The sequence below is a fragment of the Festucalex cinctus genome, chromosome 13 (assembly GCF_051991245.1).
Source record: "Festucalex cinctus isolate MCC-2025b chromosome 13, RoL_Fcin_1.0, whole genome shotgun sequence".
Classification (NCBI taxonomy): Eukaryota; Metazoa; Chordata; class Actinopteri; order Syngnathiformes; family Syngnathidae; genus Festucalex; species Festucalex cinctus.
In genome coordinates, this window is record NC_135423.1 from 21226825 (window position 1) to 21251000 (window position 24176).

Here is a 24176-nt window from a genome sequence, read left to right on the forward strand (position 1 = left end):
AATGCTAATGTGATTTATTTTTTTTTATGTCTATAAGAATAACTGTAAAACCGCGTAACTGTTTTTTTTTTCAGACTATAATCGTACACCATAATCTTAAACCGTTGCACCCCGACTCATGTATCCAAAGTATCAACATCGAAAACAACAAACGAACATCAGAATTCAGGTGAATCAGTTTTAATGAAATGGTGCTTAGCAACCGTGGAAAACTGAAACGTAATAAGTAATTCAGTAATCTGGTGTCTAATTGTCAGTAGGTGCGACGACGCAGTTGAGTCTGCTCCAACTCACCAAGGAATTCTGTGTAAATCTGAACAGACAGGCAGAGAAACAGGAACATGAAGTTCTGACATGTTATGCAATATGTATACAGTACAGTACATAAAACACCACTAGATGACAGCATAGCTCTGCGAGCATCTTCTGTTCTCGTCCCATCACTCTTCATTAGACTGCGTCAAATCTTGAGCCGTTTCAATTTATTTGTGTTTTATTTTACAATGGTAGCTTAACTTTAATACTTGTATGTTATTGTTTTTTAATGCCTCTGGCAAATCATTGTTTGTCATACCATTCACAGTCAAGGTTTCATAAAATAATATGCACACATATGCAGAAGCTTAGTCAAAACACTTAATAAAAGCAGGTCCATGTATAAGTGAAAATCAATGATATGCAGATCCTAATTTATTACTAGAGAGCGCCATTTTATCTGCCGTTGCTTTGCTTATGGTGTACACGCTAAAAATATAATTATATATAGAATATATTAAGTTTAATCAATTGAGTTCATTCAATTTAATATGCTAATTTGGAATTACTTTGGATTAATTTAATTCAAGTGAATATATTAAGTTAAATAACTCATTAATATATTCACTTTGGATTAACGTAATTCAATTGTGTTACCAATTGAAGTGATTTTTTTTTTAAAGCAATTCAATTTGTAATCTTAAATTGGTTAAAAAATTCTCTTTGTGTGTATTTATCTTGTGCATTTGCTAGCTAGCAGCCAATCACAGCTGACACCGTTTTGCATACTGCAATTAACAATCTGTTCATTCAAATCATATCTAAAAAAGCATAATGGCACAAAATTCACTTAATTCTTCACAATTCTAAACACTACCTTTTACTTGGGTCTGTTCCTGCTTTTATTTGCCCCAAAACACGCCAGCCCACTGGGCATCTGCCCTGAATGCCAGATAGCTAGTCCAGCCCTGGCATAGGCCTACTGAACGGTAAACATTCTCGTCATGTAACTAAAACATAAATAAGTGCAAGCTTTAGGCTAATTGCCTATTCTGTTCAGAATAGAACAGAATAAAACAAGTGAGAGGAAAATAATGGCATATGTTTAATCTACAGTGGTAAAGGCTAAACTTGGGCTATGCTATCACAATCTTCAGTAGCAATTTGAATTGTGACAATTGCTGGCATCATATTATCCGGAATATCATATGGATGTCCTCTTTCCCAGAAATACTGTACTGTTTGTCCTCATTAGTGTTGCAGGTGAGGCAGGTACACACTAAATGCAGGGCACATTCAGTACAGACATTCAATCTTTCACACTCACTTTCACACCAGTCAATTGTGAAGATCTTCACAGATTTCTGAAAGGTTCAGATAAGTGAGACAACCAATGAAATATTTTTTTAGGCTCCACTCTGCTAAGTCCTCCGAAAAGTAGAAACTTTTGAAACAAACACCACAATTAATGATGGTAATTGGCACATTTGCTTTATTTTGAAAACAGACATTGAAACCATTTTTTTGTTTCCTCACAAGTTGGAACTCTTTGTTAGGTTGAAACTGGACATTGCACTCACTGGAACATAGGAAAAGTTTTTTTGTTTTTGTTTTGTTTTTTTTGCTCATTTGTGTGATTTTTTTTAATGTATTTTTTTAACGTCTGTGCAAGAGGATTATCCCAATTCATATAAACTGTCATAACAACATCAAAGACATCAAAAAGAAGCCGCCACACCTCTTAAGTTTCGGTAAATGCGAAAAAGTTCCTCTCAGAGGGAGAGTTCCCATCATGCATCTGGTTCGATGGTTCATGCTACTGCTCTCCTATTTGGTTGGCAGAATATACGTTTTCATGTAATCATAATACTAAAGCAGATTTCTAAAGTTTATTATACGAACATGGCATTTGAATGGCAACAGGTCCTTTTCTGCAAATGAGGGTCAAGACAGTTTGTAAAAGGGCTGTTATTCAAGCTTGAGTGACTCAAGCAAAGTAGTAGCGAGAGTAATAGTATTGTCCTATATGTTGTAGTATACAGCTCTCCAACTGGAAATGATGCACATTTAAGTATACATTCTTATCACAATATGTTTTGTATTTCCTGTTTGTTGTGTTTTCAATACACTTGTAATGAAAACTTGGGTTGCATGTAAAAACCAGCTTTTTTTGTGCGTGCACTGGCCAAAGTACAGATTGAATTTGCAATGCGTAAGCAAATAAAGTTGAATTTATTTGCCCTACATATTAAATGTGAATCTTTCCAGTTGGGAGTTTTATAAACCACTGCCAAACCTTCTACAATACATAGCGAAAGATGCTAGAAATCAAATCTTTCTCCTCATCAGCATAACAATCATATTTCAGAATCATCAACAACAACAACATCGTCACCACGTCATCATAGTATTAGCTTGAGCCAAAAAACTTCACGCTGGAAACTCCCCCAACATGAGAAAACCATTGCCACGCAAAAAATGACAAACAAATAAAAACGGACTGCCTTTGCACTGGGAAGACAAAGAGCAACCTTTTTAGATTTTTGTTTTTCTTCATTCTCGTAATTCTTCTTTTGGGAGGTTAGACTTTGCCTCAGTCGTCCTTGGACTCAGTGGCCTCTGCGGCTGCATCTGCTGGGGTGTCCCCCTCTGCTTTCGACTCCTCTGCAGCATCTGGGAGAAAGAGGAGACGAAAGGTAGGAAATAAAAATCACAGGGCAGAAAAGGAGACTGAAAAATGAGCCAGAGAAAGAAGGTTTTCACAGCAGGGCCTGGAATAATTATAAGACTTGATCTGGCCCTTAGAGATACTGAGCATCAAAGACCATTGATTCAAAGAGCATTTAAAACAATATGCTGTATGTACACTGAGTTAAAGTGTGAGCTGATAAGTGCTTAAGAGAGTAAGGCAGAAGTTGCTCATGTCAGAGATATCATACAGACTGTAACTCATAAGATGGGCACGTGCTCCTAATGGGTCCTAAATATTTAAAGTGAGCCTGTCATATCTGATATTGTGTGAGGACCTCAGGGTAAACCACTGGCAGAAACATCTCAAGTTGATATGTGTACATATAATAATGATCCTTTGCAAAGTCCGCGTGGTGAAAATCATTTTTGATCAGTGTATTAAACTTATTCAACTCTCGAAAACTAACTGGTGATGTCATAACCACTCTGCAATGAGCTCACCCTCTTTTAAGGGTGACATCATCGCATTAGAAACTGGGAAGATGACGTGTTTGTACTCTTCAGAGTGTGCGAGAGAGGCCGAGGGACCAAGAGAAGCAGATTGATCATGTGTAAGTGCTTTTACGTTAAATGTGGATCAGATTCAAGACATTATGAGTCACATCAGAGAACTTAAAGGTCGAGCGTAATTAGCATGTGAATGCAGTCTGAGTCACCATACTGTATAGAGTCCAAAAATATTGAAGATGAGCTCACAATCATCATCGTTTTTCTTTAGGTGGTCTTAGTCAGCAACCAACTACAGCACTTTCCTGATTTGAGTTTGTTTTGCGACATGATGAGAGGCTGGGTACCTCCTGAACTTGTCACCAGTCAACCACAGGAGGGAAGCCAACCATTCACATTCACACTTATTGGCAATTTAGAGTCTTTGACTAACTTTTAGGGGAACCAAATTTGCCAGTTTCATTTCTTTAAGGGAACTCAGTATGGTTTGCACATCTGCCTCACAGTTCTAAAGCTCCTGGCTTGACTCTCATCTCTATGTGTAAATGATGCATGATATCACTGTGCATTGTGTGCGTTGTCATCGGGTACTCCAGGCTTTTCAAAGACACACGTTCAGTCATTTGAAGACTGCAATTTGTCTATAGGTGTGAATGTGAGAGAATGTTTTTTTTGTTTTGTTTACAGTACATGTGCAGCTCTCTGCAGCTGATTCAGAATTAATGAAGGCAGTGTTATAGAAAATGGATGGATGGATGGATGGATGGATGGATGATGGAATAATCACGGATGGATGGATGGATGGATGGATGGATGGATGGATGGATGGATGGATGGATGGATGGATGGATGGATGGTGGAATAATCACGGATGGATGGATGGATGGATGGATGGATGGATGGAATAATCACAGATGGATGGATGGATGGATGGATGGATGGATGGATGGATGGATGGATGGAATAATCACAGATGGATGGATGGATGGATGGATGGATGGATGGATGGATGGATGGATGGATGATGGATGGATGGATGGATGGATGGATGGATGGATGGATGGATGGATGGACGGACGGATGATGGAATAATCATGGATGGATGGACAGACAGATGAATGGATGATGGATGGAGTTCTCTTACGCAACAGTGAAGAGCATGGAATATTCTTTATAATGCACTTTGTATCAATCATTTTACCAAATAAAAAGTCAAAAAGAAAGCTCCCGTGGCACTTCTTCTGTCGTAATTACTAGTCATTACAAACCACAATTCCAAATGGAGTTGTGTGAGTTCAATGATTAGTTACTCTGTTTCAACCTACATTCATTTGAATATACTACAAAGACAATATATTTAATGTTCAAACTGATAAAGTTAATGTTTGTTTGCAAAATATCACTCATATGAATTTGATGCAGGCAAACAGATTTAAAAAACAGTGGGATAGGGGCATGTATACCACTGTTACATCACTTTTCTTTTTAACAACATTCAATAACATTCATTATCATATTTTGCGCTTCATAATGTGCCAGACACTTTCAATGGGAGGCAGGTCTGGACTGCTGGCATGCCAGTCTATTATTCGCACTCTTTTACGACAAAGTTTAGCACGTGCTTGGCATTGTCTTGCTGAAAAAGACGTTTCTTGGATGTCAGCATACGTTGCTGCAAAACCAACTGTATCTCTTACACAGCATTAATAGTGTCTTCAAAAATGTGCATGCAATGTGTACTAATACATCCCCTTTCCATCATAGATGCTGGCTTTTGAACTTTGTGCTTTAACAATCCGACTGGTCCTTTTACTCTTTGATATGACATTTATGATTTACAAAAACAACATGGGATGTTGTCTCGTCAGACCACAGCACACTTTATATCTTCAATCAATGTATAGATTGTTCAATATTATTATTATTATTATTATTATTATTATTATTATTATTATTATTTGGCAATCCATTTTGTCCCCGGGATTGTCGCGTTCATTTCAAACTGCACAAAGTAAATCTGACCAATAAGCAGCGACTTTCCGCATTAGCCTAGCAACTAGGATGTTTTGTTTACACCACAAGAAATTGTGTTATGGCCTCATGTTGTTTCATATATGTAATAATGATATAGCTTTAAATCAAATCTGCTGCTGCTTCAGAGAACCCCAAGCTTTCTGTTGATATTATCGGTGTTTTGTGTGTGAAGGTAGCCATTTAATATTGTTGATTTCTGGACTTTTGCCACTGAAATGTCCCCGCACCATCTCAAGAAAAGCATTTCTTTGAGGATTTAAGGGAATATATTCACATCAATTCCCTTTTTCCAAGCATATTGTAAAGCAAAGACACTTTAGACAATTGAGCCTTTGGTCAGAAAAGGTGAATTGGGCTCAAAATCAGTCCGATTGGGTGTGTGTACCGGGACTGAAATTCTGTTAATCAAGCAGATGGGGGCCACCAGTTCCTTGTGTGTGACAGACATCCCGGTGTGGATCGTGACCGGTAAGGATCATTAATCATTCATCTGAATCGGAACACCTGTTATCTGTGCTCTGCTCTATGCAGGCCAGCTATCCCATCGAGGTGGTAACTATGACAACGCAGAGACAGGGCTGCTTGGTGACCTAGATTCAGTGTAGCGCTCCAGTTGGTGTGCACGTTTGTGGGTGTGGGTGTCTCACGCCCCCGCCTATTTCAGACTGAGCATGCTCCATCAACTGTACCGTACCTGTCTGACCCAGACAGGAGCATCCTGGGACCACATATAGCAGCTCTGAATTGCATTTAGTAGTACTGGTTTTCACTCTTTCCAAAGTGGTTAATAGTAGGGATGTTCGATACCACTTTTTTTCAGACCGATACCGATAACGATACTCAGACCCTCAGTACTCACCGATACTGATACCAACTGCCGATACCAGTAGTACATTATGACAAATAAAAAAAATCACTAAAAGATATTTTTAAACAAATATATTTCCTTTAATTTTTACAAAAAAACAGCACAGTCACTCTTCAATAGTCTTAACGCTCAAAATAAAACACAAAAATGCTCTTTTAGTTTAAGATTCATAATTTTGAAGTATTTCCAAACCGGTGAAGTTTTGGTGAAAAACTGCTGCAAACTAGCACCAGTTACAGGCAAGGAGAACTCACTTAACGTATTCCACCTCTGCCATCGGTCGCTTGTACTCGTCTGCATCACGAGTACTCGAGTACTTGAAAAAAGGCTGGTATCGGCCCGATACCGATACCTGGTATCTGTACTCGCCCATCCCTAGTTAATAGAATAGTGATTTCATTGGGAAACAAATGTGTTGTGATGTTTGGCGTTTTTTGGCGTAATGTCCCAAGATTGTTCAAACAATCTTGTGAGTTCAGTTCATAAATGCCAGTTTTTCATTGGCAGTAGGGCAATTGTGATTTAGACATATGAACTCTGGCTATTAACAAATGGTTATGACAGGATAAAAACTGAGCATTTCCTTTTGCTTTTGCGTTGTGGCACCCACTATCAATTGTATGGAAAGTAATTTTGTAAGATTGATTTTGTAATGTATATTACCATTGAACAGAAATTGGACGATATATAGTACATCACACAGCAAGAGTGTATGTGTACTTTTTATTGTATTTTTTTTTTATTTATATCTTCTTTCTTGGGTTCTTATTTGTTAGAACAGTATTATTTTTGGCATGTTTCACACCACATTTCATCGGCATGAAGTTGACATCTTGCAGGTTGTCTCATCTAATGTGGTGCTCCAATGTCTGTGTTAACCAGCAGAGGCCGGCCAAAAATCTTTAAATCTTGAAGACAGGGCAAGCAGATATTCCCTGAGATGGTTGCCAAGTGGACGATAGGAAGACGCATCAATTATTTTTATTGGGCATTTTAATTGTGGCGTGTCAAAGTGCATATTAGTCTGTGAACTCAGTACCCCTTTCATACTGTTGTGTAAGGAACCATTTATAGTTCCTGTGAGCTGAAAAACTAATTAATTAAAACTAATTATTCCTGTTTTGAAGTATTTTTGTAAATAATAATAATGAATAATAGCACTGGTCAACACATTTTGTGTGCCAAGAAAGTTTCAAAGATTTCAGGGTATTTGGATGTCACTCAATCCAGAAATTACATTGTTTTTTTTTGTTTGTTTTGTTTTATTGTTTTGTTTTTGTTTTTTTGTTTTTTGTTTGTTTGTTTTCTGAGTTGGCTGTAGTTTTTAAGATAGTCCATATTTTTGTTACTTTAAAAAGTGTATAAAAAAAATACCCATATTTTGATATTGGTATCCTCCTTATACTACAACTTTGAGTCTGTATCTTTCTTTTCAAGCATGTCCATACAGTATTGGATACTGGCATTTTTGATGTAATATTGTGAAAGACAGCAATCATTATCACTGAAAGCCTTCTATATGTAAATCATGTTTCATATGAAGCAAAAATTCATAACCACCGCAACACGTAATAACCACGTGGATGCTTGTTTCAAATAAATGACTCAGCAGCCCCAAGTTACCCAGAAACCCTTAAAATATCTTTGACACTCTAAAAAAGCAATATATATTTTTGGCTGGCCAATGTAATCCATACCTTTATCTTTTGTTTGGTCAAGCTCCTCCTTCTCGGCTGTCGGGCTGACAGCAGCAGGCACGTCGGCTTGTCTGGCCTCCTTTTTCTCCTCGCCCTCCTCCACCTTCTTGTCAGCTGTGGTGGGGCTCTTGGCCGCCTCCGCATCTTTGGGTTTCTCTTCAGCCTTCTCCTCGGCCTTTGGCTCCTCTTTGGGGGGCTCGGAGGATGCTGCGGGAGAGACGGCGGCAGGTGCTGCCCCTACAGGAGGCGTCGCTGCTCCTGCAGGAGAGGGAGCAGCGGCTGCTGGCGAGTTAGCAGGCTTTTCTGTCACGGGACTTTTGGCTTGGCTCGTTTCCTCTTCCTTTTTTCCCTTCTCTTCTGCAGCGTCCCCCTCCTCGGCGGCGGATCCTTCTGCTTTCTTCACCTCCTCGCCACCCTCTGTTGCTTCTTCCGCAGCAGCAGGATTGTCGCCATCCTTCTCTTCCTCTCCATCTTTCATCTTTTTCCGAGTTATGTGTCCACGGAAGCTGGCCTGTATTTTGGTGGCAGCCTTATGGGCCTTGTCTTCAGGTTTGTTGGTGGTGCCATCCTGCTCAATCTTCTGGTCCACATCCTCATTTTTCTCCACCTAGCCATCAAGAAAGGAGTTATATTAAAATACACTGGAAAGAATATATAAATTGTGACCAGCATGAATGTACAAATATCAAGTATTCTAATACAGTGGTGAAGTCATTTGCTTGAGAATGATCATCTCAAGCTGTCATGCTGGCATACCTTATTATTTACCTTATAGGTAAATAATGGATTTAGTTGAGAGTTCAGAGGAGACAAAAGGCTAGAAGTAAATGCTTTAAAGATGAAAAAGGACAGGTGTTAGTGAGCTTGAAAACTGGTAAGCCTGATGTAGAAATACTGGACAGATTGGGTCAACGTTCTGGGACTAGTAGTTAGGAGAAAATGCAAGTGTCAGACGGGATGAGGACCATGGTTAGGAAAAGGACAAGGAGTTATTAAAAGGGCACCATTATATTACCTTTGGTTACTGGATCCAAAGCTGTCCATCAAATAGTGGGTTGTGTTATGAGTCATTTAATCATCTAATGAAAAGAAATCAAATCAAATAAAGGAAAAAATGATGAGCACTGAAAATGCAAACAAAATGTTACAGTACATTCAAAATAAATAAGCAAACAAATTTAGGTTAAATATTCTTTCAACCAATCAAAAGCATTTAATGTACACATTGGGGAAAAAAATGTGAATAAGCAACATTAAGCAAAAATAAATTGTGCATGCAAGCTGTAAGGCCAAATGATAAATATGCAGAATCAATTGATTGTGGTGGTGGATTTCCTTTATTCATTTCAGTCCGTTCTCTTTCCAGGGAAGTCAAGTCAAACATTTTCTTTACCATAATATTTTCTATTTCTACTCTAAACACAGCACTGTGATTAATATTGCGTTTGTGGGATATTAATTAAGCAGCAAAAGCAGCACCCGTGTTGATCTAGTTCAGGGCGCCGCCATTTTGCCACACACTGTCGACTGAAGATGACATCACAGTTGCTCTGTGCTCAGGTAACGACCAATCATGGCTCACTTGTTTTCAGTATTTGGTCAAGTGACATTCGCAAGCTGAACTGTGATTGGCAATCACCTGTGCCCTTTGGCACTCTAATATCATTTTCAGTTGAAAGCGAGTGCCAAAATGGCTGCCCCCGACCGAAGAGTGATAAAATTGGGTGGAATTTTCTGCTCAACTCATATTCCACAAGCAAAATATTAATCAGGATTCTGTGTTTAGACTAGTGGGGGCTCATAGAACATTATTGTAAAGAAAAAAAAAATGATATCTCTTTTATTAAGAAGTAAGTATCTGATTTTACAGTGCCATATTGGGGCCATTGTCAATCATGACAAATTCCGGAAATGACAAATTGTTGTATGGCTTGATACTGCTACAGAAAATAATTGAGGAAATAATCAAACGTAGAGCTTAATATTACCTATGATATCCTCTAAATGGAAACGAAATCCAATATTAAAGTTGTTCTCACAATAATGGATCTTGCTTTCTGTGACTCAGTCTCATCTGGCTGCTAGGGAACCAGCCGCCTGTTTCAATTTCCTCAGCATTCACTACCATGTCCCTTCCAGCTATCAAAGGTTACCTTGGCAACCAGAGTGCTAACTCATCACAGTGCTGTCTGCTGGTTGGTGCAATGAAAGACATTCCCGATCGGCAGTGTACCTGACCTCTTGCCAGCCGATAGCAGCACATAAATCAGGGGTTGCAATCAGCTTGCCCTAAGTGGGGGTTACTGTGCGAGAAGTGTCAGAGTGCATTGGGGTGGGGGTGGTGTGGTCAAGAGGGGATGGGAGATTTTTTTATATATATATATATATATATATATATATATATATATATATATATATATATATATATATATATATATATATATATATATATATATATATATATATATATATGTGGGTTGAGATAGCTGTCAGTATGCTAGCACAACGGTGTGACATGATTTAGGATGTGCAGGCCCTAAAACCAACAAGTCATTTTCAGGGTCAGTGTCAGCTCAATATTGCAGCATCGACGACAAGGTGCAACAGTGCAACAATATTCACGTTCACCCCAAAGGGTTCAAAGGGTGTAAATCCTGCTTAAGAATAACACAGCAATTTAAGCTTTCATTCAATTAAAAATACAACATGAGGGTTTAGGATTGTGGTTGTACACTATTTTGTGATAAGATGTAGCAATACTGCTTGGCACCGTCATACCCTGTGTGTAATATGCAAGGTCCCCGGTGACTTATTGGGCCTTTTATCACGACTGATCTCATTGGTGCTTACAATTGCCAAAATTTGACCCAAGCACTTAACTCTAAATAGAATTACTTACTGGCTGCATACAATGAATCAGAGAGGGAGCGAAGGAGACAGCAACGGACGAGGGTGTCTTGGAATATGGTGCTATGACATCATTATTGGATCGGAGGGGGTTGTCAGCTACTTTAGAGATTAGGGTGTGTGAGTGCAAATGTAATAACGTGCCAGAAGTGATCTCATATGAGTTTATGGGGATGAAGGGGAAGATCATCATCCTGGTTTGACCACTTTTGCGGCATCACCATTTGCATTATTGATACTGATTTCGTTGTTTCCGTTACAAAAGGCTTTACTTCCTGATACGCTGACTTTCTTTGGACTTTTATGATTGATGGCAGGGATACATTATCAAAACTATGATGAATTATACAAATTTTCTTTAAAAATGTGGTTATATTGTATTCAAAAATCATATTCAGTTTCTCCCATTTATTATATTCCACCTTAAAACTCTCACTGCAAATCTGCTTCTTGTGACTGTTAATTGAACCCCAGTCACGTACCCCCCTGCAGGCGCTATTCCCCTCAGTATCTGTGCGGCACATATTTTCATTCAAAAATCCGGCTGCACTGCCCACGGGTACAAGCAGACCACTCACGTTAGTAGACCACCATTTTACTCGGATGACAATTAGCCGTCAATTAAGGAATTTATCAAACTTGCCTGTCATTTATTCTCACCCCAAAGATGCTTAATTTTAACTAGTTAACCATTTTTGCAAGTTTGATTTTCATGCCGATTATGCGATCTGCATACAAGAGCTATGATATTGGAAGACTACAAAGGGTGACGAATAAACGGTCATCCTCATTTTTAGAATCTACAAGCACAACATTGATCAAATTAACCGCCTGACTCAGAGTCATGTAATAAAAGTCTGAACGTGTTCAGCACATAATCTGACCACTGGATGTGTCTATTACATCTGCAGTCTGTTACGCTCTCGTCTGCCTCTGCCCTTGGGTGGGCACCAGCTGTCGTGAGAACCACACCCAGAGTCATCGGCTGTAGATCTATAACCACTCACACACGGACACCCCATCCCCCAACAGTGACACGGTAGCAATCCGCCACCTCAGTGTCTGGTTGCCATTAGGGAATGTGTTTCAGAAAGGGGGAGGAAAGATGGGACAGTTGAGTGTTCGCCTGAGTGATGGCTGATGTGCCATGGAGCCATTTGTCACAAAAATGAACACATCTGGTTTGGTGGTTTCCTTTTTCCATCACCACTCAGGCGACAGGAAATGATTTGATTGAAAAGAATTTAAAGTGTCAAGAATATACGTTTCATTTGTGATTAGTGGATAATTCTGCAGTGTGTTAATAGTCTTAAACAACGGTATTAGTTATAGAATCACAGTGCCAGTCTGATTTTAGCTACTGACGGTGAAATAATCCAGACACCAAGCGGCACTGCTGAACATCTGCCTCGTGCTGTCTGTGCTGTCTTCACTTTGTTTCGTACCAAGCCAGCCATCCTTTCATTCTCTCTCTCTCGCTCACTCTCTCTCCTCTCCCTGTCTCGCTCACCCAGGCAGACTCATCGTCGCACCACACCCTTGTAGCCAACTATCTCCTGCAGATGAGTCGAGGGCGGCTCAGGTGGCGGCGGCCACAGCCCCTGGCCGCCATCGCCGCGTCAGCCCTCGTGCTCGTCCATCAGTGGGCGGTGTTACAGAATGTACGGCTTCGTTTACGATGAACGCGCCGCGCCGACTAATATGCGACCATATGCTAGCATCATTACATCCTCCGGAGCAGCCTTTAATTCAATTACACTGATTCGCTGTCTGAACAAAGGCTCTGCAATCGCCAGTGATCTGACAAGGGAGCGAGGGATGAGGAGAGCTGCAGGTGGGGGAGGAGAGCTGGAGAGGGAACGGATGGCTGGACATGATGTGGTGGCCACAGGAGAATGGAAGAATTGCCAATGTGGGCTGTGGCGGCTAAATCCAAGCTTAAGCGGCCATACGAATCATTAATGATTGATTGATTTTGATCTTGATTTTGATTTGAAAGTGGAGGCAGGCGTGACAGAGGTGTGGTCTTGACCTCAGGATGAATTAAAAATGGTGGTGGGGTGGAGCTGAGAAGAAGCTCTTGACTATGTTGAATTTGATTGGGCAGATTAGCCGAACATCATCATTGGAAGCTAATAGTGTAACACTGTTAGCTAAAGGTTCTGCTTCTTAAGGGACTTAAAATGGAACCTCGGCCGGATATAGACATAAACACAAAAGCTTAATCCTACTTTTTTTCCCACCCATAAATAAAAGCGACTGAATCTGAATTGTGTCCAAAGACAAACGCTAAACCTGGAGTTGACAGCCACTCCCTTTTAGCACATAATGCTAACACTCATAGCAACATTGCTCGGCAGAAAACCGAGGATCTTTTTGACACAATTAGTCAGTTCATCGAAGCAGGTGAAGGAAGACAAATGTTTTATGTTCAACCCCGTGGTGGCACTCATGCTTGAAGCAGCCTGCAGTGGGAAAAGCTCACGAAAAGCCGGCGCCTCACCCACCACATGGCTGCAGTGTGCAGCGTGCCGGCTCCCCCCCCCCTCCATGTTTCCGCCCCTTCTTCCCCACATCCAACTATGATCCCTCGTTCTGCCACCATCCACTTTCATTTCCTTTCTGCCTTCCTGCACCCACTCCCCCTCCCCATTAAGTCTCATTTAAATCGTTATTTTACTCTTTCTCTCCCCCTCCCTGGTACCTTTCGTTGTATCTACAGTACACTGAAAATGTTCATCTTGGTACTCCTGTTACTCTTTTTTTACTTCTGCATTTTCTGCTCTTTTTTCAGCTGTCTTGTTTCCTTAATTTCTGACTTCTGCCTGCCACAGTTAATATGACTCATCCAGAAATTAATGAAGCAATCAAGTGTCATCAAAATGTAGCATGTCATGAATCCGATAAAATCACATTCACGTTTGATTAACGATGGTGGCGGGAAAATGATTCTTGTCACTCAAAACAGAAAATATCCCCGGCTTGATGGCTAATGCAATAATGAGCACCTCTTCTTTCTCTGGCACAATTTGGATCCACCCATTTCCATGCAGCACCTTGCCTGCCTTTTTCTTTCCTTTTTTTTTTTTTTTTTTTAATTCTCAGCTAACACCAGCCTTTCACACCCTTTAAACGAGTGCACACTTCATTGTACCCTCCATTGGCAGAATCCACTCATGGTGCTGGAGGGCTATGATAATCTATTTAGAGTCATTTATTCCCATTGTAATCCCTCGAGGCCGCTGACATGATGGTGCTGCTCACTCACTCTGCACCCCACCCTTTTTTTTTCTCCTCCTCACTGTGGAAATGTACTTTTTTGGGTGTTGCCCGCAATTCTCAAGACAATTGAAAGTATGATTTAATCGCGTTAAAGTTTGCTGCAATTGAAATGAATAATGAAGCTCTTTATTTAATGAGGTTTTATAACAGTACAGAAGCGATCAAGTGTCTCAATATTCTTTCACGTTGAACAAGTGCACGATCAATAATAAGGGAAGCCTCTTCAGATCAAATTACAGTCTTAAACTGTAAATACACTGAGTAGCAACATCCATTCATGGAGGAAAATCGCATCCACAAGGCGTGTCTGGGGTCTCTGTAGAGAAACCACCATGAAACAAACTGCCCCCCCAGTCCAAGTCATTTACATCAACATCTTCTACAACCTCTGACTGACAGCAATAGCAACACTCAAAAGTTCAAAGTTGACATTTTGCCACATGATGGAGCTGAACAATTGAAATAAATGGATGAAGCAAATGAGAGGAGTTTACCGGTTTGGTTCTTCGTATGCAGCACAGCATAGTTGTCGTCGTAGTATCCTCCCTTTTTCTTCTCGCCTTCTTTCTTTCCCTTTTCCTTCTTTTCTCTTCTTCTCTCACCCCTCGCTTGCTCTCTCTCTCTCTCCCCCTCTCTCTTGCGTGCACACACTCACACACACTCACACACGTGTTCTCTCTCTCTCTCTCTCTCTCTCTCTCTCTCTCTCTCTCTCTCTCTCTCTCTCTCTCTCTCTCTCTCTCTCTCTCTCTCTCTCCTATATCAACAGCTATGCTGATCAGTGCGTTTACTCTTCCCAGTCTGCACATCCACGTTTGCTTTAGTCAGTGTGCCGGGTTGCACCTCGCTCTTGCTCTCTCTTTCTCTCTTTCTTGCTCCCCCTCCCACTTTGCCTGACAATGACTACAAGCCCGCCCTTTAAAACCCCACCCTTTGCCTCGCCCCTTCCATCCCTCCATATTCCATATTCCCTTCTTCTCACCTATTTTATATCAGAACTCTTCTCCTCCCCCTTCAGCCAAGCTATAGCAAAACCCTGACCTCTACTCAAGTCTTATTTTAATGTATTTGTATTGAGTTCTCTTCACTCCTCCACTTTTTCACACAATAAGGTTCCCCCCCAAAAATATCTTCTTGTAAATGGATTTTCTTCTTGTTAAGCTGCCTCTCTGACTGTGCAAAACACTCTGAGGATCTCACATTAGTGTTAACTCAACATCCAAATTACCAAGGCTATGCCCAAAGCATGTTTTGTGGAAGTGCCAGCATCTGCGCTTGCCAGTAGAGAAATGTGAAAGTGAGCAGAGATGATAGCGCATGCATAGATGCATGCATGCACACGCACGCCGTGCTCTTAGGACACGTCAGCCGCGCCATCATCCCACCAGCCCACCCCCCATGCCCAGTGCGCTGTTCTCATGGAAACACTAGCAGATAGACTTGGAGAGCAGAGGAGGAGGAGTGAGTTTGTGTGTGTGTGAGAGAGAGAAAGGGATGAAGGTAGAAGAAGGATGCAAGAGGGCCGGGTGTGGCAGATTTATCCCCCTCCTTCCTTTATTTTTTTTTCCTTCACTGCTCACATTTTGCACACGGGTCTCATTTACCGTGCATGTTTCCCCCCACAATTATATTTAGAATCATCACCCAACAGTAAGGTAGGCAAACGCCCATGCTGTGTTTGTCTTTCATAACAGCACAAACGCACTATAGTGCCACAAGAGTCCCCACCCCCGCGCAGATACTAGTGAGTTCCAGCAGATGCTACGGACACAACATGGGGAGTGAGACATGTACAAGTTTGTCTTTTCTTTTACGGGATTATTCTCAACTCACGTCACTGAGGGGAAAATATTGATCTACTATACACCCCTGAGCCACAGCGTTCCTGCCACACAAGTCTGCCACTATCACGTTGCTTTTCTACATCACCATTATGTGCCATGCGTCATCTTTCCCAGCACTAAGCGTGGAACTGCCAATGTGGAGGGAATAGTTTTTTTTACTGGCAACTACATTTGAACGTATATGCAAATACACTGAAACATATTTAAATATGTTTGAACATAATTCAAATTCAATGGTACTTTTACTTTTTGTGGATTTACAAAAAAGTATTTGATACCTTAGATCAGGGGTGTTAAAAAAATCGATTCGGCAATAAAATCGCGATATTACAGTGCGCAATTCTCGAATAGATTCAACAGGCGGCCGAATCGATTTTTAACTCATTCACTGCCTTTGACAAGTATACTTCCATCCATCCATCCATTCATTTTCTTGACCGCTTATTCCTCACAAGGGTCGCGGGGGCTGCTGGCGCCTATCTCAGCTGGCTCTGGGCAGTAGGCGGGTGACACCCTGGACTGGTTGCCAGCCAATCGCAGGGCACACAGAGACGAACAACCATCCACACTCACAAGCACACCTAGGGACAATTTGGAGCGCCCAATTAACCTGCCATGCATGTCTTTGAAATGTGGGAGGAGACCGGAGTACCCGGAGAAGACCCACGCGGGTACAGGCAGAACATGCAAACTCCACCAGGAATGGCCGGAGCCAGGACTCGAACCGGAGTCCTCAGAACTGGGAGGCGACGTGCTAACCAGTCATCCACCGTGCCGCCTACAAGTATACATGTCAAATGTATTTTTTAGAGCGGGGATAGATGTGGGAGAATGATTATGCTCCACTGTAAATGTCAAACTTGGAAACAACTTTACTGATGCCTACCACCGGTAGATGACGTCATTGCCCCATTTTATACGAAATAAACACAGTTTCAGAGTCCATGGGAGAAATGGCTGTATTTTGGCAAACCTACATTTTTTTTATTATCTTTTTTTTTTTTTTTTTTTTTAAAGAGCTCAGAATTGTTCATTCGGTAGTCTTACCGATTCAACGTCTTGTCATCATTGCTCTTTTTTTTTTTTTTTTTTTTGTGTGTATGTGTGCGTGCGTTTGCGTGCGTGCGTTTGCGTGCGTGCGTGCGTTTGCGTGTGTGCGTTTGCGTGCGTGCGCGTGCGTGCGTGTGCGTGCGTGCAAATACGTATAAATTTATACTCATTCATTCACCTAAAACCTTATAAATATCCCATTACCCTTCGCCTTAACCAGGTACTTCAGAATCTTGCCAGAGTCGTGAGGTTTAAATGGTCAGGAGACCAGAGAAAAGGTCAGAAAAAAAAGAAATAAAGAGAAAAGAAAGGTAAATCAAAGTGAAATCCAGCACCGACCAAACACTTCCTGCCTTCCCCATGATTACAAAATCAAAGTCTTACGCCAACCCCGGAAGCCTCTAAATTCCAGCAAATTTAGCGAGATCTCAAGAGCCCAGAGGAAAAACTAAAGAGAGGAAGGTGGGAAGGATCGATAAGGCAGAGTGAGATCCATAGAAGCCAGTACATCCAATCCATCAAGGTGAAGTCCAGCCTAACCCAACAAGACCCCTCCTGCGTGGTTACAAAACCAGTCTTATGCCAACCCCAGAAACCTCATACTTCTAATAAATTAAGATCTCAAGTGACCAGAGGAAAAACTAAAGAGAGGAAGGAGGGAAGGATAGATAAAGCAAAGTGAGAACCTACATTTTTCTACTGTCATTTATAAAAGAACGGGACGAGGCAAAAAGTAGGGATTCTATTCTGTCATTTGGTAGATTCGGTTTATTTATAATTATTGAACGTAATATCGCGTGGGTATTGAAAATTTTTACATTTTCTAAAATGGCTGGCAGTGATTAAATATCCATTTTTTAATAGAAAAATATTCAACCAAACATCTTACTTCAGGTTAGGATTCACACCTTAACAATGGAAGAATGTTATATTAATGGAACATTAAGCCCTAATATTTTATTTCAATGCTGTTCAAACATGAACCAGATTAAATACAGTGGCTCACAGTTATAAGACTGAAGTTTCAGATACATAAATATTACATTTTCATGCAAATCTTACAGTGTACATTTACAAGTTGACTGATTAGTATAAATTTGAGTAAAAAAAAGTGCAACAATCGACTTATAAATTCGTATTGGGATTAATCAGTGTCAAATTGAATCGTGACTTATGAATCGTGATACGAATCGAATCGTCAGGTACTAGCCAATTCACACCCCTACCTTAGATCATGAAATATTATTGCATAAATTGTTTAAACGGGCGACACGGTGGAAGACTGGTTAGCATGTCCGCCTCCCAGTTCTGAGGACTTGGGTTTGAGTCCAGGCTTCGGCCTTCCTGGGTGGAGTTTGCATGTTCTCCCCGTGCCCGCGTGGGTCTTCTCCGGGTACTCCGGTCTCCTCCCACATTCCAAAGACATGCATGGCAGGTTAATTGGCCGCTCCAAATTGTCCCTAGGTGTGCTTGTGAGTGTGGATGGTTGGTTGTCTCTGTGTGCCCTGCGATTGGCTGGCAACCAGTCCAGCCTGTACCCCGCCTACTCCCCAGAGCCAGCTGGGATAGGCTCCAGCACCCTCCGCGACCCTTGTGAGGAATAAGCAGTCAAGAAAATGGATGGATGGATGGATGGATGGATGGAATTGTTTAAACATGGTATGAGGTGTCACACACGACCATCTTGGTTGTTTTACCATGCACCAAAATACGATCAAGTGTTACATACAGTGGAACCTCTACTTACGAACGTCTCTTCAAACGAAATTTTCGAGTTACGAAACTCCTCAACGGGAAAATATTGCCTCTTGTTACGAAAGAAATTTCTAGATACGAAAGGTAAAAATACATTACCGAACGCAACATACTTTCGGCTATGGCTATTTCCTACCATAGGTACCTATGAGCGTAAATACTTGATCGGTGTTTGTGCATGTTTCTGGCATCCCATTGGCTAAGAGGAACCTCTACCATAGGTATGAGCGTATACTAGATCGGTGTCTATACGGCGTCCTGATCATTCATCCCGCGGCCCATGAGGTGTTCCGATTTTTTTTGTAAATGTATGAACTAACGGCCAACGAATTTGTGCAACAATTCAAACAATTGGTGATTGATGAAGGCACAGTAAGTTTTTAATTGCGACGATTCGGGCCTTTTTTTTTTTTTAAAGATCCCTCGCCATACCGGAAGTTTCCATGAAGTTTCAGAATTTGTTAAAAAGAATCGCCCAGAAAAAGTGTTCACCAGTCGGGCGTTTGCTCACTAAGATGATGCTTGCATTGGACATTAACGAAGGATTGTTTATAAAAAAAAAAAAAACATCCATGGATCAGTTCTTTACGAAACACCAGGCAAAAAAAAAAAAAAAAAAAACACTTCTGAGGGAGGAGAACATGAACCAGAGGGCAAAAAAACGATGACAGCAGTTAAAAAGGTAAATGACCATCATTTTTATTCTTTACTCTATTCTTTGTTATTTACATTATGCACAACTCACATTTATTGTGCAATAATCTAATTGTAACATGTATTTGTTACATGTTTTGATGCATTTTTATGCTTTATAAAACATTTATGTCTGAAATTTCGGAAGCTTGGAACGGATTAGGGAATTTACATGGAAAATGCGTCTCTACTTACAAATTTTTCTACTGAAGAACTTTCTTACAGAACCAATTAATTTCGTAAGTAGAGGTACCACTGTATTTAGTTTAGCTCCCTCGATTAGCCATGTAATTAAAAAAACAAAAAAAAAAAAACTGAGACTCAAACCCAGATTATCTGCTCCAGAGAGTCATGTCTAATTTACTGAGCTAACAGTCCAGTAACAATCTTGGTGTTCATTTTCAGTGATAACATGTATGTCATTTCGTGTACAGTACACACATCTTTACATGGGACACTAATGGTTGACCCTTGACTTAAATCCTCATAACTCACTGAATTCTTGATGGATTTACAAACTGATTGGTTTGTTACCAGACTTATTAATATGATTCCGGCAACGCCGCATAGCTGAGTTATTTCCTGCATAATATCCAACAACAAAAATGACAATCGGTTGAGAATTTCGGAGAGTTGCGCAATCGACAGTTCAAATAAATCAAGTCTAACCCTAACCCAAGACCTATTACTCTATTGATTATTTAGACAAACCCTGTAAATTAACCACATAGCAGGGATGAACACTTTTTCTGGGTGTTACTGCAGTAAATGCATGCAGAAAGGAAATACTAGACCGACTGCGAAAATTGTGTAATGACTCCCACATAACACAACTCAGCCAGACAGGCAAATGACGAGAATGAATATTCAGGAAACAGAAAAGTACAGTACAGCACTGCACAGGGAAAATATATATTCCAATGATAGTTCTGGAGAATGGATTTATGAAACTAATTTTCATTGGTTGCCTACAACAGGAAATGCACGAGAATTAAATGAATGAAAATACATAAATCATCACAAGAGTTCGTACGTACATTTTTTTTCATAGAAAATGTCCCTGTTCCATATCTTAAGACAGGCATCGAAAAGATTTTCATCATGTCTACTTGACATTTTCTGAAGTGTTTACCGCATCAGTAAATGGAAAATCACTTCAGATCAAATCCATTTTGAGTTCATTTAAGAAGAAATCTCACAGACCATAATATTGGCCTACGTCAAAGAGACTGCATTTATACTAACAAAGACAAATACAAGGCAAATCTTACCAATGAACAATGCATCTGATATGTTTGTAATATGGTGATTTGACCAAACACAAACATGTAAATCATCCATTTTCAATGCAAGATTCAATGTTATTATTCAACAAATTGAAGTGGAACATCAACTTCTCATAATGTAATCCCATTTTGCATTCTATTTTTACCCAGAAAAGCTTCTTGACATCATTTGCAAACAGAACATTCACAGTTTATGTGAGTATATGCTTTCTCGTTTGCGCCCTACTTTTTGTCATGAGTTTGAAATGAATGCAGCAATGTGTGTTGCACATCTCACACGCTGTTGGGATGGAACACATTTTTATTAATAACATGCTGTAGTTATTAAATTGGATAGGCACAAACTAATCACTTGCAGAGTGGTAGGGTCTATTAAAATTGTATTACAGTACATTGCAATATTATTACATATGCCTCTTTTGTTGTTGTCCTGACTTCATTAAAAACATTGAATTATTCTAATACTGAATGAATGTTACAGTATATGTGGGTGATCTGAGACATTACCACAAAAAAATATATAACTTATTTTTCATCATGTACACCAATATAAATCTACAAATGACTTTGTCATATAGTCGATTTCTTTCCAAATGGTTGTGCCACACAGAGTCTGTGTTTGCTCGTCTAAACTCAGAGGACAATTACTCAGAAGATCAACATCAATTTCGCTGCCATCCTTGATTCAATCACGTTGGACTAGACAGGACATTACACCTGACACAGGTCCGCTCTCACACTGTCATTCGACTGAGCCTGAAGGAGAAGTCAGTCCACTGAGACAGGACTTGTTCGACCGTAATTCACTATTAACATCACACATCATCATTACACTTGCTAATTTGCATTTTACGCGAGGATTGGGATCAATAATTTTCAAGGTCCTATGTTCCACTTTACATATCATCATCATCATGATTTGTTCACTCAGTACCGATCACTTACACCAGGGGTGTCCAAACTACGGGCGGGGGGCCAGTTGTGGCCCGTCATCCATTTTCTTAGTGGCCCGCGACATATGCTAAAAATGGCATTTGACTCAGTTCAAATAAAATAAAAACAAAAATGTTTGGAGATGGTCAAAGTAAGAAGGGAAGGTGTCGAAAAACACAGGTACTATCAAAGGTTATTTTAGTTAACTAAAACTAACGAAACACCTAAAATTCAAAAAACAATTTCGTTAACGAAATAAAACTAAAACGAAGATGCTTTAAAAAAAAAGAAAAAGAAAAGAAAACTAACTGAAACTACATTTTAGGTTTACAAAACTAACTAAAATAAAACTATAATTATAGCAAACATGTCCTTCGTTTTAGTCTTTTTTAATTAATTTAATGCATGAGCCTTTGGGGATGATTTTAAATGTGACTTTTGTAGATTTATTTTGATATAAACTGGAATAATGAAGTCGCGCCCATGTTTTTTTTTTTAAATGTTGCGCATGAGTAATACATATTAAAAAAAAAAAAAAAAAAAAACTATAACTAATACTGAAACTAACTAAACTAAAACTAAGCATTTATCAAAGAACTAAAACTAATAAAAAAAACTAACAGAACCACCCTGAAAAATAATTTAAACTATCCATCCATCCATCCATTTTCTTGACCGCTTATTCCTCACAAGGGTCGTGGGGGCTGCTGGCGCCTATCTCAGCTGGCTCTGGGCAGTAGGCGGGGGACACCCTGGACTGGTTGCCAACCAATCGCAGGGCTAATTTAAACTAACTAAATAAATTAAAAAAAACTCAAAACAAAATAAAAATTAAAATGAAAAATTTCAAAACTATAATAACCCGACTGCCATATTACAAATAAATTGGTTTATATACTGTAGCATTTTTCTAAATATGCAAAAGCACAAATAAATTATTTGTACAATTTTTAGGACTAAACAAAATTTCTTTTCATAACATTATGTGGCCCTTGCGTCCTTCTGATTTTCTGTATGTGACCCTCAAATGGAAACGTTTGGACACCCCTGACATACACAATGATCGGTTCATAAAACTTTAAATCAGGGGTGTCCTAACTATTTTTGTTTGAGGGCCACAAAAAGAACAATGGAAGGATGCAAGGGCCACTTTAAAAAAATGTAAATGTTAATTTATTAAACATAATAAAATCAATCAAGCAATTATATGTTTGTTTTCAAGTACATTTGATGGAATAGAATATTTTTATTGGCATTGCAAGTACAGAGACAAAGAAATGTTTCTTATTTGAAGCTGAGAATGAGTTCTTTGCTACTAATTAATGCAAAGTGCTACCACTTTATTATGAAATAACACATTGTTTTGAATCATATGTTACTATTTTGTTATTATTTTCGGGGAAACAGCTAAGTCGACCCCATAAATTGGCTGACACAAAAAGTTCTGCCTCAAAACGGGCAATTCACTGCAAAAAGGATAGTAGAAAATTTAAGAAAAAAAATAGTAAAATAAGAAGATTATTACTTCAAATAAGCAAAATTATCTGTCAACAGAAGAAGAAAAATTTACTTAAATTTACCTGTAAGATTTAGAAAAATAAGAAAATAACACTTTTCCCATATCAACCACAGCAGTCTTGAAAATAGTATTTTTATACAAAAAAAGTTATATTGACTTTTCCAAGCTGTAATAAATAGAATTATTTTCTTCAAATACATATGTACTTTTTTTTTTTTTTTTACTCTTGGATAACTTTGCCTGAGTGTCAAGCAGGGAAGTAACAGGTTACATTTTTAATTGTCTTTGGTATGACCTAACCTGGCAATAGCCAGATGGATATGCTCCGGGGTTTGTGAACTCATAAACACCGTGAGAATTCATCTTGCGAGAGCAAGGTCAGGTATGACCCAGGCCAGGATTGAACCCGCAGCCTCCAAGTCTGAGGGTAGGCACTCTACCACTAGACCACTGAATTTGGATATCGGAATATTGGAAATATGACAAATGAGCTTAGTAAATAGAATGAAGCCAAATTTGCACTTTTGTCTGATTGTTTTCATACTTAATTTTTCCATTTATCTTATTTCTAGATTATACAACAAAATCTTAAAATACGAAAATTCATCTTGTGAAGCCCCAGTTCAGGGTCTTTGATGTTGGTTAGTTGTCATCTTAAAATGTGGGAAATGCTTGTTTTAAGCCTCACAGTACTTAAAACTGGCTGTTAACACTCAAGGCTAAGACTGCTTGATCTATGTATATATATTAGGTGGACCTGAATAATCACAATCATTCTCAAAAGATTTTTTTAGTTCACAGCCCTAGTTGTTACTAATAATTAATGACATTTGTTGTGTGAAAACACTGATCATG

General features: G+C 39.5%; 1 protein-coding gene across 1 annotated transcript; it reads right to left on the minus strand.

The window, feature by feature from the left end:
* Nucleotides 1-1724: 1724 nt before the first annotated feature.
* On the minus strand, nucleotides 1725-14994 carry gap43 (growth associated protein 43). Its single transcript, XM_077542032.1, has 3 exons — nucleotides 14736-14994; nucleotides 8053-8659; nucleotides 1725-2928 (listed from the first exon to the last, which is right to left on the minus strand). The coding sequence occupies exons 1-3, from the start codon at nucleotides 14763-14765 to the stop codon at nucleotides 2849-2851; spliced, it is 717 nt and encodes a 238-aa protein (XP_077398158.1). The 5' UTR covers nucleotides 14766-14994; the 3' UTR covers nucleotides 1725-2848.
* Nucleotides 14995-24176: the final 9182 nt, after the last annotated feature.

Coding starts and splice junctions, on each gene's coding strand:
- gap43 (XM_077542032.1), bottom strand. CDS start 14,765: ATGCTGTGCTGCATACGAAGAACCAAACCG. Junction 8,660..14,735: donor GCATACGAAGAACCAAACCG/GTAAACTCCTCT, acceptor CTTGATGGCTAG/GTGGAGAAAAATGAGGATGT. Junction 2,929..8,052: donor TGACCAAACAAAAGATAAAG/GTATGGATTACA, acceptor TCTTTCTCCCAG/ATGCTGCAGAGGAGTCGAAA.